The sequence below is a fragment of the Rana temporaria genome, chromosome 3 (assembly GCF_905171775.1).
Source record: "Rana temporaria chromosome 3, aRanTem1.1, whole genome shotgun sequence".
Classification (NCBI taxonomy): Eukaryota; Metazoa; Chordata; class Amphibia; order Anura; family Ranidae; genus Rana; species Rana temporaria.
In genome coordinates this window covers 305901471-305914177 of record NC_053491.1, presented here as the reverse complement: position 1 = coordinate 305914177, position 12707 = coordinate 305901471, and the positions used below count along the sequence as shown (strand labels likewise).

General features: G+C 42.9%; 1 protein-coding gene across 2 annotated transcripts in view; it reads left to right on the top strand.

Annotated features, from left to right (window-relative positions):
- Positions 1 to 12707, top strand: part of HSPA9 (heat shock protein family A (Hsp70) member 9) — a 414391-nt gene that overhangs the window by 307302 nt on the left and 94382 nt on the right. For both annotated transcript variants that reach the window (XM_040344789.1, XM_040344788.1), the window contains one exon: positions 1812 to 1929. In XM_040344789.1, coding sequence (XP_040200723.1) covers positions 1812 to 1929 — 118 coding nt within the window. The remainder of the gene's footprint in view (positions 1 to 1811; positions 1930 to 12707) is intronic.

Genomic DNA, 12707 nt, shown 5'->3' with positions numbered 1-12707 from the left:
TTGATTGGTTCCCCTTTGGAGTTTGGCCCCACTGTTCCTGCCAGTGAAGTGGGCGCTGTCCAAAAAAATCATAATTTTGACCATTGTCTTGATATGACAAGGGAGCAAAGTGATTCTGAACTGGCACAGAGGGGGGCTCATAGTATGATTCCTCCCCTCTTGGGTATCCATTATTTCTCCCACGTGTGTCCAAATTCTGATATTGAAACTTATCCCTATTGGGTGGACCATAGGAGACGTGACCCCTAAAAGGTCGTGAGGTGTCACCATGATCTCGCCAATTATTTTGTTCATATACGGGGATGGGAGTGCTCTACCCCGTCCACCTCTAGTGGGGATCCCTGTAGGTTTTCCCCCACCTCTCATGGGAGGTCCCCTGACGGGAGGGGCCCTAGTTGTAACTGGAGTGGACACAGAAGCAGACGTGACCTGAGAAGGGCCAATACTGCTTGCTCCTGCATCCAACCCTGGAGCCTTGGTTTGCCATTTAAAAATATCCCCTCTGGCAAAGTGGCCAGAGTCCCTAATATATTTACTTTTTTTTTTGTCTTAGATTTCTTTGTCCCATTTTATTCTTTAATTCTCCTGACAATTTGTTGAAATCCGACGACTTTTGTAAAGGTAAAATCTTCTGTTTGATCTCCTCAGTTCCAAAGACTACTAGCTTATCATTCTTTGCGCAAGCATAATGTCTTTTTGAGGCCCAGAACTTCCCTAAAGGCCAAAATCACTTTTTTGGAACATGTTGCACTTTTTCGGTGTGTCATTTAACATTTTCCAGTGTGTGCCCCAATCACTCCCTGAGAGCCATCCATTGTGACAGCGGGTAGAGAAGACTCTTCGCTGACCTACTGTCACATTCCAAAATGGCTCCACCCACACAGCCACATCATTCACAGCAGTCTGTAAATGAAGAAACTATCTAGAATGAACTCAAGTGGTAAAGTCGGCGCTAGAAGGAATACATGTGTAGACAGTTAACATCAAGGTTGACATACAAAATTTGAAACACTGAATAGAGCTACAATAATATATAGATTGGCAAAAAGTGCCAAAAATTATACTGATATGCTGACTGTAATCTACCCCACTCAGGGAGTCCTCAATTTTTGCCAGCGTCTTAAGGTGATGGGCTTCTCGGATAAATTAATAAGACAGTAAAGACTTGACTGGAAAACAATAAACTAGTTATGGTAATATAAACATAGAAGCATTGCATCCAGATTGGTGCAACCTTGGGGAAAACCGTGAGCTGTAACGGAAATCCACTCCATCAGAATAGCCTGTAATGTTGCTTCGAGCTTTGGATCCTGCATGGGCGTTCATCTTGGCACTAGGTGCAACACATGTAGTTGGCCACAAGGTGCCATACAGGTCCTAGGGACCAGTGACATGGACAGGTAAGACCAAGCTACCTTGTTTGTTGAACAGTAACTGTAGCCTCACCTTTCCAAAAAGTGTGCTTTTGTACATTATAACAATCGGTGACTAGCGATCAGGTTTGAAATTTATTCACTTTACAGTGTAAACTTAGTGCTAAATACGTTTTTTTTTTTTTTTTTTTTTTTTTTGTGCATAAAAAAAATCCTACAAGCTTTAGCCAGTGCCCAGCAGGACACTGATGAGTTACAAGACTGCTATATGCTGCTGATGAGAAAAGGTATTTGTCAGTTTATATTTACTGACATAATGGCATTTCCGTGTTCTGTGGGAGACCAGATATAGTCCACGCACGGTCCTGGGTTTAGTAACATTACTGGATGTGTCAACTCTGCTCTGCCTATAGTTTTTTTTTTATTTTATTTTTTCAGGTTGGAATTCCACCTGCACCTCGTGGCGTACCTCAGATAGAAGTCACCTTTGATATTGATGCCAATGGAATTGTTCATGTATCGGCAAAAGATAAAGGAACTGGACGCGAACAGCAGAGTAAGTTCATGCTAGATGAGAATTTTATTGGCAAATTTTTATTTTGTGCTGATCAACTTTTCGTTTCACCGTCTCCTTGAGTTGCATCATTTTAACATGTATTTTTTGATGGACAGCTTTCGAGAATCAGTAGTTGCATGTATTTTCATTTGTGGGAACTCACCACCGCGTCAGTGTTAACTGTATGATATTGAAGAAGGAATAGGTAAAACATGGTCGTCTCACAGCATTTATTATTGGGGGTTGGAGGCAGTTTAATTCTGTAACTGATGGGTGCAGCTGCCACTTCTAGGAGGCTGAATAGGAGGCAAAGCAAAGGGCATGGTTCATTTTACAGTCTATACCCCTTGGCTTTGTGTCCTGAGGCGGTAGGGCTTCTCTTTTAGACACCAGTGGATCAAGACTTTGAAGCCGAAGATTTTTCTATCAGTAGCTACTGACAGTGTTCTACCAGACCCCACAGAAAATCACCCTAGCAGCCACAATGGTTGTCCTGCTTGACCCCAAATTTTGAGTTTTCACAGTAACAGTTCAGTCCTGATTGTAGGACAGATTTGCCTTCCTGCTTCAGTGGCTTGCTTAACAGAATTTTTTTTCAAGCCCCAGTCCTTGGAGTGTGAGGCATCTCTAAATTGATCATTCCCATGATACTAAAGTATAGGAAGTGTACTACTTGCAAGGTCCATCAGTGTGCATGGAAGGCATACTTTAATTGATGTAAGGCATGCAGCTTTCCACCCTAGGAGGTGTCCAATCATTTCTCCTTGCTTGCCATTCTTGGTGGCACTGCTACTGGGATCAAACAAGCTATATGGAAACTCAACCAACATTGTAAAGCTGCTTTACTGGTTTGGGGATCAGAAATCCCCTGTGGCTTAATATCCTAAACATACCTTTGTTTTCTCCTTCACTGACAGGCACTAATATGTAGAATTGATAGGTGGCACTGAGGGCACTAATAGAGGGCACAGATAGGCAGCTCTGATTTCCGGATTCCAATTTCGCTGCTTACCACAGACCTTAAAATACTAGCTAAAATTTGATTCATTCAGATCAAACTGGGTTCATGCCCAACTATTCAACTGCTGTAATTGTAAGATGTACTTTTATAAATATTCAAATTCCTGTTGTTAATTCGACAAGTAGATTTCTGCTGTCTCTAGACAGCATAGAGTGGTGCTATATATGGGAGGTGCTTAAGCATTTTGGCTTTGACACTTATTATAACTGTTGGGATTCTATGTGTCACCCAAGGCCTAAATAAGAGCATAATTTGTTCCAGAAACATGCTTGTAATCCAAAGCACTTGTATATCAATTTTTTTACAGGCTATAAAAGAGGAGAGGCACCTCCTAAGTGTAGCAATAAGTTGCTAAATGTTGTACCTTCATTAAATGTAATGATATTGCTACACTTAGAGCAGGGGTGCCCAACCTTTTTAAGAGCGAGGGCCACTTAAGCAACTTGGTAACCAGTCGTGGGCCACGATCAGTGGATCGGGCGGATGACAGGTCACAGCTATTCTATAAGCCCTCCGTTTCAATCCGCCCAGATGGAAAGGGACAAAATGTATTTTATTTACTGGATCGTATTGGAGGTAAGCAGGCATAAGCGGATAAAGTCTGTTTACATCTGCTGCTCTATAGAGGTGAATTAATGGGTTCGATTTGGGTCGGGCTGATCCTGTGAAAAGGGCCTAAGACTGCTTTCACACTGATGTGCTGCGGTTTAGTGCATCTGTCTATCGTGTGGGTTAGATGAACTTTGCCATAGTCTCCGCCTGTGGCAAAAGTTGATGCTGTACAGGAAGTATCGGCTTATGGGGCTCTGCTCCGCAGCTGCTTTCTTCCTCTACCACCAGCTTCATTCACAACACTAATGCTGTGGTATGGCTGCTCGGCAACCTGCGATCTGGGCTTGCCAACCCGCCAGGAGGTCGCAGGCCACATCAGAGGGCTCCCCGGGCCACTGGTTGGCTACCCCTGCTATACGCTACTGCTATCTGAATTGCTCCCTAAAATTCTGATTCCACGTAGGAAAATAGGAGACTGATATAGGTGTGGCCCTAGGATATATATGGCATCAACTGATAAAGAACTTAGTTGGTTAAGCTATCCTCAATCCATAGTGACCCAACTTTTTATTCTATATAGGTCCTACCATACTCCTGGAGCTGCTTTACAGGGTAGGCAGGAAAGAAAACTCAATGTGTAAGATGTGCTCAATCTCCTGGTTGATACACATCTGTTTTGGAAATGTCCAAAATGACACCAGTATTGGTAGGATTTGATAAATTCTTTATATGATACTGTGCTGACTCCGGACCCTGTCTTAGGTCTCCTTGGGTATGTAAATTCCAACAATTTTGAACATAAGGCGGCAGTGGCCATTATAAGATTGCTCTTCATGTCCCTCAAGCTAATAGCCTCATGCTGGGTTTCGCCCATTCCTCCTATGCTTGGGCACTGGATTCGGGAAATGGACAAACACTTAAACACACTTTTGTGCTCAGAGTAATGCCTCTCGGAAGTTTGAAAGAGATGAATGCCCCATGTTCTAATCCAGGGGTAGGCAACCTTCGAGAGATGGAGATCTACTTGAACACCACTAATATAGTCAGACAGTAAGCCCTTTTTATTTTACTAAAAGTATTACAAAAGTTCAGGGTTTAGGAGTGTGTTATGCAGAGAATGCAGGGTTCTCCAGTGCATTACGCTCAGAATGCAGTGATCTTGAGTGCATTGCGCTCCGTATGCCGGGATCAGGAATGCGTGTTGCGCTCCGAATGCCGGGATCAGGAGCGCGTGTTGCGCTCCGAATGCCGGGATCAGGAGCGCGTGTTGCGCTCCGAATGCCGGGATCAGGAGCGCGTGTTGCGCTCCGAATGCCGGGATCAGGAGCGCGTGTTGCGCTTAATGTAGATTGCTAAACTGAGCACAGGAGTATATGCATTGGGTACCTTGGCTTGTTGCTTGGTAATATGTCTTCCCTTAGAAGGAATTCAGGGATTAAGAAAGACAAAGCATCGCCGCCTGAGACAGGGACCCTAGCCGTGCCTGCTCGGTACCTTCCTCCCCTATAAATTTTGACATGCCTATACAGGAGGAGCTATTGGCATTATCAGGAGTAACAATTTCTCCAGTGGCACCTGGGCCTGCATATGTCACTGAGGACACTTTTACCGCAGCCATGGAAAAATTAGAAGGGAAGATCGCTACGCTAATCGCAAAGTCTTCACAAAAGGACAAAAAGCGAAGCAGATCCCCTTTCAGAAAAATCTGAAGAGAAGGATGAGGTAACACCTACAGAGGACAGGGATGAGGAGTCGGGCGAATCAGGGATATCAGAGGAACCCTTTTCTGCTTCCCAGATGCTAAGGTCACAGGTGCAATGTTAGGCTGAAACAGTGTGTACTGCATTCAGGTTGCCCTCTTTGGAGTTAACTGAATCACCTGTCTTCTCCCTGGGCTCATTAAAATCTCTGCAGGGTGCATACTCGTTTCCAGTTCATCCATTATTAAAAAAGTTAATCTACGCAGACTGGCTACATCCAGATAAGCGTTACTCGCCTCCGAAGAAGTTTGACATTCTTTATCCTATGGAGGAAGAGTTTTCCAAGAAGTGTGGTCTGCCTGCTGTAGATTCAGCCATTTCTTGTGTAAATAAGAACCTGACTTGTCCAGTGGAATCTTTTTTTTTTTTTTTTTCCCATCCACTTCAGACTCCACCAACAAAGGACAGCGAGACTTGCTCACGGTTCATCCGCCCATAACATCTCGTCTGTGGCTTTGCATCATATGTGGTTCTTTCATCATTATATATTTTTTTTTTCCCTTCCTTGATTATTTGTATAATTTCTTTTTTTGGGAAATTCTTCATCTTTTTTTCGTTTTTAAACAAACCGTTATAATGTGAAACATCCTCCCCTCTGTGAAACCTCCTCCCCTCGGGGCAGTGTAAACCTGAAGTATTAGCTTGCCTCTTCCTTTATTTCCCCCCCTCTCCTAACCCCCCGCCCCCCCCTCCATCCCTCCTCCCACCCCCTCTCTCCCCGGATCTGTGTATCTAATTAGTTTTAAACATATTTGTTTTCTCACCTGTCTGTTTCTGTCATTCCCTGTACAAATTTTTCTGATGTTTTAAAGACTCCATTTCTCCCATATCCCTCTATCTGTTTTCTCCGATCTCCCTTCGAGCGAGATACTCCATTTCTGCTATGTAGTCTACTCGCTCTATCCACTCTATTATTGATGGCCTCTTTGGGTGTAACCAATTTTTGGGAATTAAACCATTTGCTGCATTTAGCAGCACAGGGACCAAGGTTGTTCCATATTGGGTTTTTTGTTCCATGAAATAAACAAGTCCAAGGGTTACATATGATCCTCTCCCCTGTTATTTCTTCTATATATTCTAATACTTCTTCCAAATATTCTTGTATTTTCGGGCAATCCCACCAGATGTGCATTGTTCCCTTTTGCTTACAATTCCTCCAACAGAGCTCTGAATTGTTTGGATGTATTTTACTCATTCTCACTGGGGTCAAATGCCAACGTAACACACTTGTAGTTTGCTTCTATAGTAGTAATATCAGACGCAAAATCATACACTGCACCTATCATTTGTGAATCATCTATCTTTTTATGTCCTTTCCCCACTTTTCTACACATGGCAATGTTCCCTGCGTCTCTAAATCTGTTAATATACCAGTGATATACCATGTTTAAGTGGCCTATCAATGCTGCATATCTTTTCTATTGGGTTTAATGTTTTATCATCCCTAATTGGCTGTGGTAAAGTGCTCACAAAGTGTTTTACCTGAAAATACTCCCAATCACTCAAATATTGATCCCCTTCTACTGTTTTTATGTCTTCTCTTAAACTTATTTCAACTTGTGTGATATCTTGAAAATTTGTAGTTCCCAGTTGCTTTCCCAACTGTGTCTTATTGCCTGGTGGAAAAAATGAGTGCCTGCTAGTGAGATTAAGGGGGAGTTATACTCCCATTTTTCCCGCCTATATACTGTGTCCCATATTTTAAATACATTCTTTGTTATATCGTTGAGTGTCTGTGCCCAATTTTCTAGCTTTAGGTGGTATCCACACATTCTTATTTAATTGTGTCGTGCTTAATATCTCTTCCAGAGAGATCGAGATGGGGAAAGAGAGAGAGAGGGAAAGAGAGATTGAGATAGATAGGGAGAGAGAGATCGAGATAGATGGGGAAAGAGAGAGAGATAGGGAAAGAGAGAGAGATAGGGAAAGAGAGAGAGATAGGGAAAGAGAGAGAGATAGGGAAAGAGAGAGATAGGGAAAGAGAGAGAGAGATAGGGAAAGAGAGAGAGAGATAGGGAAAGAGAGAGATAGGGAAAGAGAGAGATAGGGAAAGAGAGAGATAGGGAAAGAGAGATAGGGAAAGAGAGAGAGATAGGGAAAGAGAGAGAGATAGGGAAAGAGAGAGAGATAGGGAAAGAGAGAGAGATAGGGAAAGAGAGAGAGATAGGGAAAGAGAGAGAGATAGGGAAAGAGAGAGAGAGATAGGGAAAGAGAGAGATGGGGAAAGAGAGAGATAGGGAAAGAGAGAGAGATAGGGAAAGAGAGAGAGATGGGGAAAGAGAGAGAGATGGGGAAAGAGAGAGATGGGGAAAGAGAGAGATGGGGAAAGAGAGAGAGAGATGGGGAAAGAGAGAGAGAGATGGGGAAAGAGAGAGAGAGATGGGGAAAGAGAGAGAGAGATGGGGAAAGAGAGAGAGAGATGGGGAAAGAGAGAGAGAGATGGGGAAAGAGAGAGATAGAGAGAGAGAGAAGGAAAGAGAAAGAGGGAAAGAGAGCGAGAAGGAAAGAGAGCGAGAAGGAAAGAGAGATCGAGATAGATGGGGAAAGAGAGAGAGAGAGAGATCGAGATAGATGGGGAAAGAGAGAGAGAGATCGAGATAGATGGGGAAAGAGAGAGAGAGAGATCGAGATAGATGGGGAAAGAGAGAGAGAGATCGAGATAGATGGGGAAAGAGAGAGAGAGATCGAGATAGATGGGGAAAGAGAGAGAGAGAGATCGAGATAGATGGGGAAAGAGAGAGAGAGAGATCGAGATAGATGGGGAAAGAGAGAGAGAGATCGAGATAGATGGGGAAAGAGAGAGAGAGATCGAGATAGATGGGGAAAGAGAGAGAGAGATCGAGATAGATGGGGAAAGAGAGAGAGAGATCGAGATAGATGGGGAAAGAGAGAGAGAGAGATTGAGATAGATGGGGAAAGAGAGAGAGAGAGATTGAGATAGATGGGGAAAGAGAGAGAGAGAGAGATTGAGATAGATGGGGAAAGAGAGAGAGAGAGAGAGATTGAGATAGATGGGGAAAGAGAGAGAGGTAGGGAAAGAGAGAGAGAGGTAGGGAAAGAGAGAGAGAGAGATTGAGATAGATGGGAAAAGAGAGAGAGGTAGGGAAAGAGAGAGAGAGGTAGGGAAAGAGATAGAGAGAGCGAAGGAAAGAGAGAGATCGAGATAGATGGGGAAAGAGAGAGAGAGATCGAGATAGATGGGGAAAGAGAGAGAGAGAGATCGAGATAGATGGGGAAAGAGAGAGAGAGAGATCGAGATAGATGGGGAAAGAGAGAGAGAGAGATCGAGATAGATGGGGAAAGAGAGAGAGGTAGGGAAAGAGAGAGAGAGGTAGGGAAAGAGAGAGAGAGAGCGAAGGAAAGAGAGAGATCGAGATAGATGGGGAAAGAGAGAGAGAGATCGAGATAGATGGGGAAAGAGAGAGAGAGATTGAGATAGATGGGGAAAGAGAGAGAGAGAGATTGAGATGGATGGGGAAAGAGAGAGAGAGAGAGAGATCGAGATAGATGGGGAAAGAGAGAGAGAGAGAGAGATCGAGATAGATGGGGAAAGAGAGAGAGAGAGATCGAGATAGATGGGGAAAGAGAGAGAGAGAGATCGAGATAGATGGGGAAAGAGAGAGAGGTAGGGAAAGAGAGAGAGGTAGGGAAAGAGAGAGAGAGCGAAGGAAAGAGAGAGATCGAGATAGATGGGGAAAGAGAGAGAGAGATCGAGATAGATGGGGAAAGAGAGAGAGAGAGATCGAGATAGATGGGGAAAGAGAGAGAGAGAGATCGAGATAGATGGGGAAAGAGAGAGAGAGAGATCGAGATAGATGGGGAAAGAGAGAGAGGTAGGGAAAGAGAGAGAGAGGTAGGGAAAGAGAGAGAGAGAGCGAAGGAAAGAGAGAGATCGAGATAGATGGGGAAAGAGAGAGAGAGATCGAGATAGATGGGGAAAGAGAGAGAGAGATCGAGATAGATGGGGAAAGAGAGAGAGAGAGATTGAGATGGATGGGGAAAGAGAGAGAGAGAGAGAGATCGAGATAGATGGGGAAAGAGAGAGAGAGAGATCGAGATAGATGGGGAGAGAGAGAGAGATCGAGATAGATGGGGAAAGAGAGAGAGGTAGGGAAAGAGAGAGAGAGGTAGGGAGAGAGAGCGAAGGAAAGAGAGAGATCGAGATAGATGGGGAAAGAGAGAGAGAGATCGAGATAGATGGGGAAAGAGAGAGAGAGAGATCGAGATAGATGGGGAAAGAGAGAGAGAGAGAGAGAGATCGAGATAGATGGGGAAAGAGAGAGAGAGAGATCGAGATAGATGGGGAAAGAGAGAGAGAGGTAGGGAAAGAGAGAGAGAGGTAGGGAAAGAGAGAGAGAGAGCGAAGGAAAGAGAGAGATCGAGATAGATGGGGAAAGAGAGAGAGAGATCGAGATAGATGGGGAAAGAGAGAGAGAGATTGAGATAGATGGGGAAAGAGAGAGAGAGAGATTGAGATAGATGGGGGAAAGAGAGAGAGAGATCGAGATAGATGGGGAAAGAGAGAGAGAGAGATCGAGATAGATGGGGAAAGAGAGAGAGGTAGGGAAAGAGAGAGAGAGGTAGGGAAAGAGAGAGAGGTAGGGAAAGAGAGAGAGAGGTAGGGAAAGAGAGAGAGAGAGGTAGGGAAAGAGAGAGAGAGGTAGGGAAAGAGAGAGAGAGGTAGGGAAAGAGAGAGAGGTAGGGAAAGAGAGAGAGGTAGGGAAAGAGAGAGAGAGGTAGGGAAAGAGAGAGAGAGGTAGGGAAAGAGAGAGAGAGGTAGGGAAAGAGAGAGAGAGGTAGGGAAAGAGAGAGAGAGGTAGGGAAAGAGAGAGAGAGGGAAAGAGAGAGAGAGGGAAAGAGAGAGATATGGAAAGAGAGAGATATGGAAAGAGAGAGATAGGGAAAGAGAGAGATAGGGAAAGAGAGAGATAGGGAAAGAGAGAGATAGGGAAAGAGAGAGATATGGAAAGAGAGAGATAGGGAAAGAGAGAGATAGGGAAAGAGAGAGATAGGGAAAGAGAGAGATAGGGAAAGAGAGAGATAGGGAAAGAGAGAGAGAGAGATAGGGAAAGAGAGAGAGAGAGATAGGGAAAGAGAGAGAGAGAGATAGGGAAAGAGAGAGAGAGAGATAGGGAAAGAGAGAGAGAGGGGGAAAGAGAGAGAGATGGGGAAAGAGAGAGAGATGGGGAAAGAGAGAGAGATGGGGAAAGAGAGAGAGATGGGGAAAGAGAGAGAGATGGGGAAAGAGAGATGGGGAAAGAGAGATGGGGAAAGAGAGAGAGATATGGGGAAAGAGAGAGAGATATAGGGAAAGAGAGAGAGATATAGGGAAAGAGAGAGAGATATAGAGAAAGAGAGAGAGAGAGAGAGAGAGATAGGGAAAGAGAGAGAGAGAGATAGGGAAAGAGAGAGAGAGATTGAGATAGGGAAAGAGAGAGAGAGAGATCAAGATCCACTTCTTTTTAGTGTGTGTATTTGTCCATTCTACTAACCTTGCCAATATTACTGCATTATAATATCTTATTATGTCTGGGAGATCCAACCCACCGCTTTTTTTTTTTTCCTACTCTGCCCTTTTTGCCCTGCCAAATATATATCGTTATTACTGTTTTAATTATCTTAAAAAAAACTTTGTGGTATTCTTATGGGAAGCATTTGAAATTTATAGATTATTTTCGGTAGTGTCATAATTTAAAAAGCATTGATCCTACCGATCCAGGAGAGAGGTTTCCTTGGCAATCTTTTTAAATCTTGTTTTATTTAATTAATTAAGGGAATGTATGTTAAAGTTTCTTTTCCCAAGTAAATGGGAATTATTTCTGTAGTGCTTCTTCTTCCTCTTCCTCTTCCTCTTCCTCTTCTTCCAAGATAACTGTTTTTATAGGATTTATTTTAAAATCAAAAGAGTTCCCCATATTTTCCATATTTTTTTATTACGTAGGGGTGAGAGCGGGCACCCCTGTCTTGTTCCGTTTATTTTTTTTTGGGGTTTTTTTTTTTCATTTCAAACAGACACACTCCCATTGACCTTTCACCCTAGCCGTCGGGTGGTTATACACATTTTTTACCCATTTCATGAATCTAGGTCCCAGGCCTATGCTCCGTAAGGTGTCCATCATAAACCCCCAGTCGACTCTGTCAAATGCTTTTTCAGCATCTATTGACATGAGTACGACTGTGGGTTTCTTTTTGTCTTGCTGTAGTAGCAATATGGTTCTTATGCTGTTGTCTCTCCCTTCTCTGCCTTTTACGAAACCTGCCTGATCTGTGTTTATCAGGTCAGGCATTAATATTTTTATCCTTGTTGCCAATATTTTTGCATATACCTTTATGTCGGCATTCAACAGTGCTATTGGGCGATAGTTGGAACACAAAGTTCCGTCTTTCCAATTTTAGGAATAATAGAAATGTTGGCAAGAAGAGATTCTTTTCTTATTTCTTCTTTATCACCTATTTTATTAAAATAGTTGCAGAGCTCTGGGACCAAAAGTTCTTTACATTTTTTATAGTACTTAATCGGCAATCCATCCGGGCCTGGGCTCTTACCCCTGGTGTTTCCTGAAAGGCTTTATAGATTTCCTCCTGAGTAATTGGGTCATCTAAGGATTCAATGTCCTCTTGAGATATCTTTGGTAGATTAACTTCTTCTAGATATTCTTTAATTTTTATTTTTCTGCTTTCTTCCTGCTCTTGAGTCTCCTTGGTTCGGATAGAGTATAATGTGCTGTAAAAAGTCTGGAAGGCCTCTGCGATTTCGGAGGTTTTATATTTCATTTGCCCTGCCTGATATTTTATTTTTTCAATATAATTTATATTTTTCCTTCGATACTTTGGCTAGATATTTCCCTGGTTTGTTCCCCCACTTATATCTTTTTTTTGCAACATTTTTGAATATATTTCTGGTTTCAAGTTTCATTGTGTCTCTGAGCTGGGCCCTCTTTATTACTTTTTTCTGGTAAACTTCATTTTCTCCTTCTTTGTGTTTTTGTTCAAGTTCATTTAACTCCGCTGTTATTTTTTTCATATTCGCCTCTCTTGCCTTCTTTTTCCCTGCCCCTATGGAAATTAACTTTCCCCTAATATACGCCTTGTGGGCTTCCCATATTGTAGCTACACTTACATCTGGTGTATTGTTTATCGTAAAGTAATGCTCCAGCTCTTTTTTTTTTTTTTTACTACATTGCTTACTTCTATATCATCTATAAGTTCTTCTTTCAGATTCCACAATCCTTTTCTTTGCTCTCTCTCATCAAATCTTATTTTAACTATTACCGGTGCATGATCTGAAATTGATATTGTACCTATTGAGGTTTTGGTTACATGTTTCAATACCCCATGGTTTACCATCATATAGTCCAGTCTTGAGTACGTACCATGCACAGATGAGTGATATGTATAGTCTTTTTTGTTTAGATGTGTGATCCTCCATGGATCTATTAGTTGCT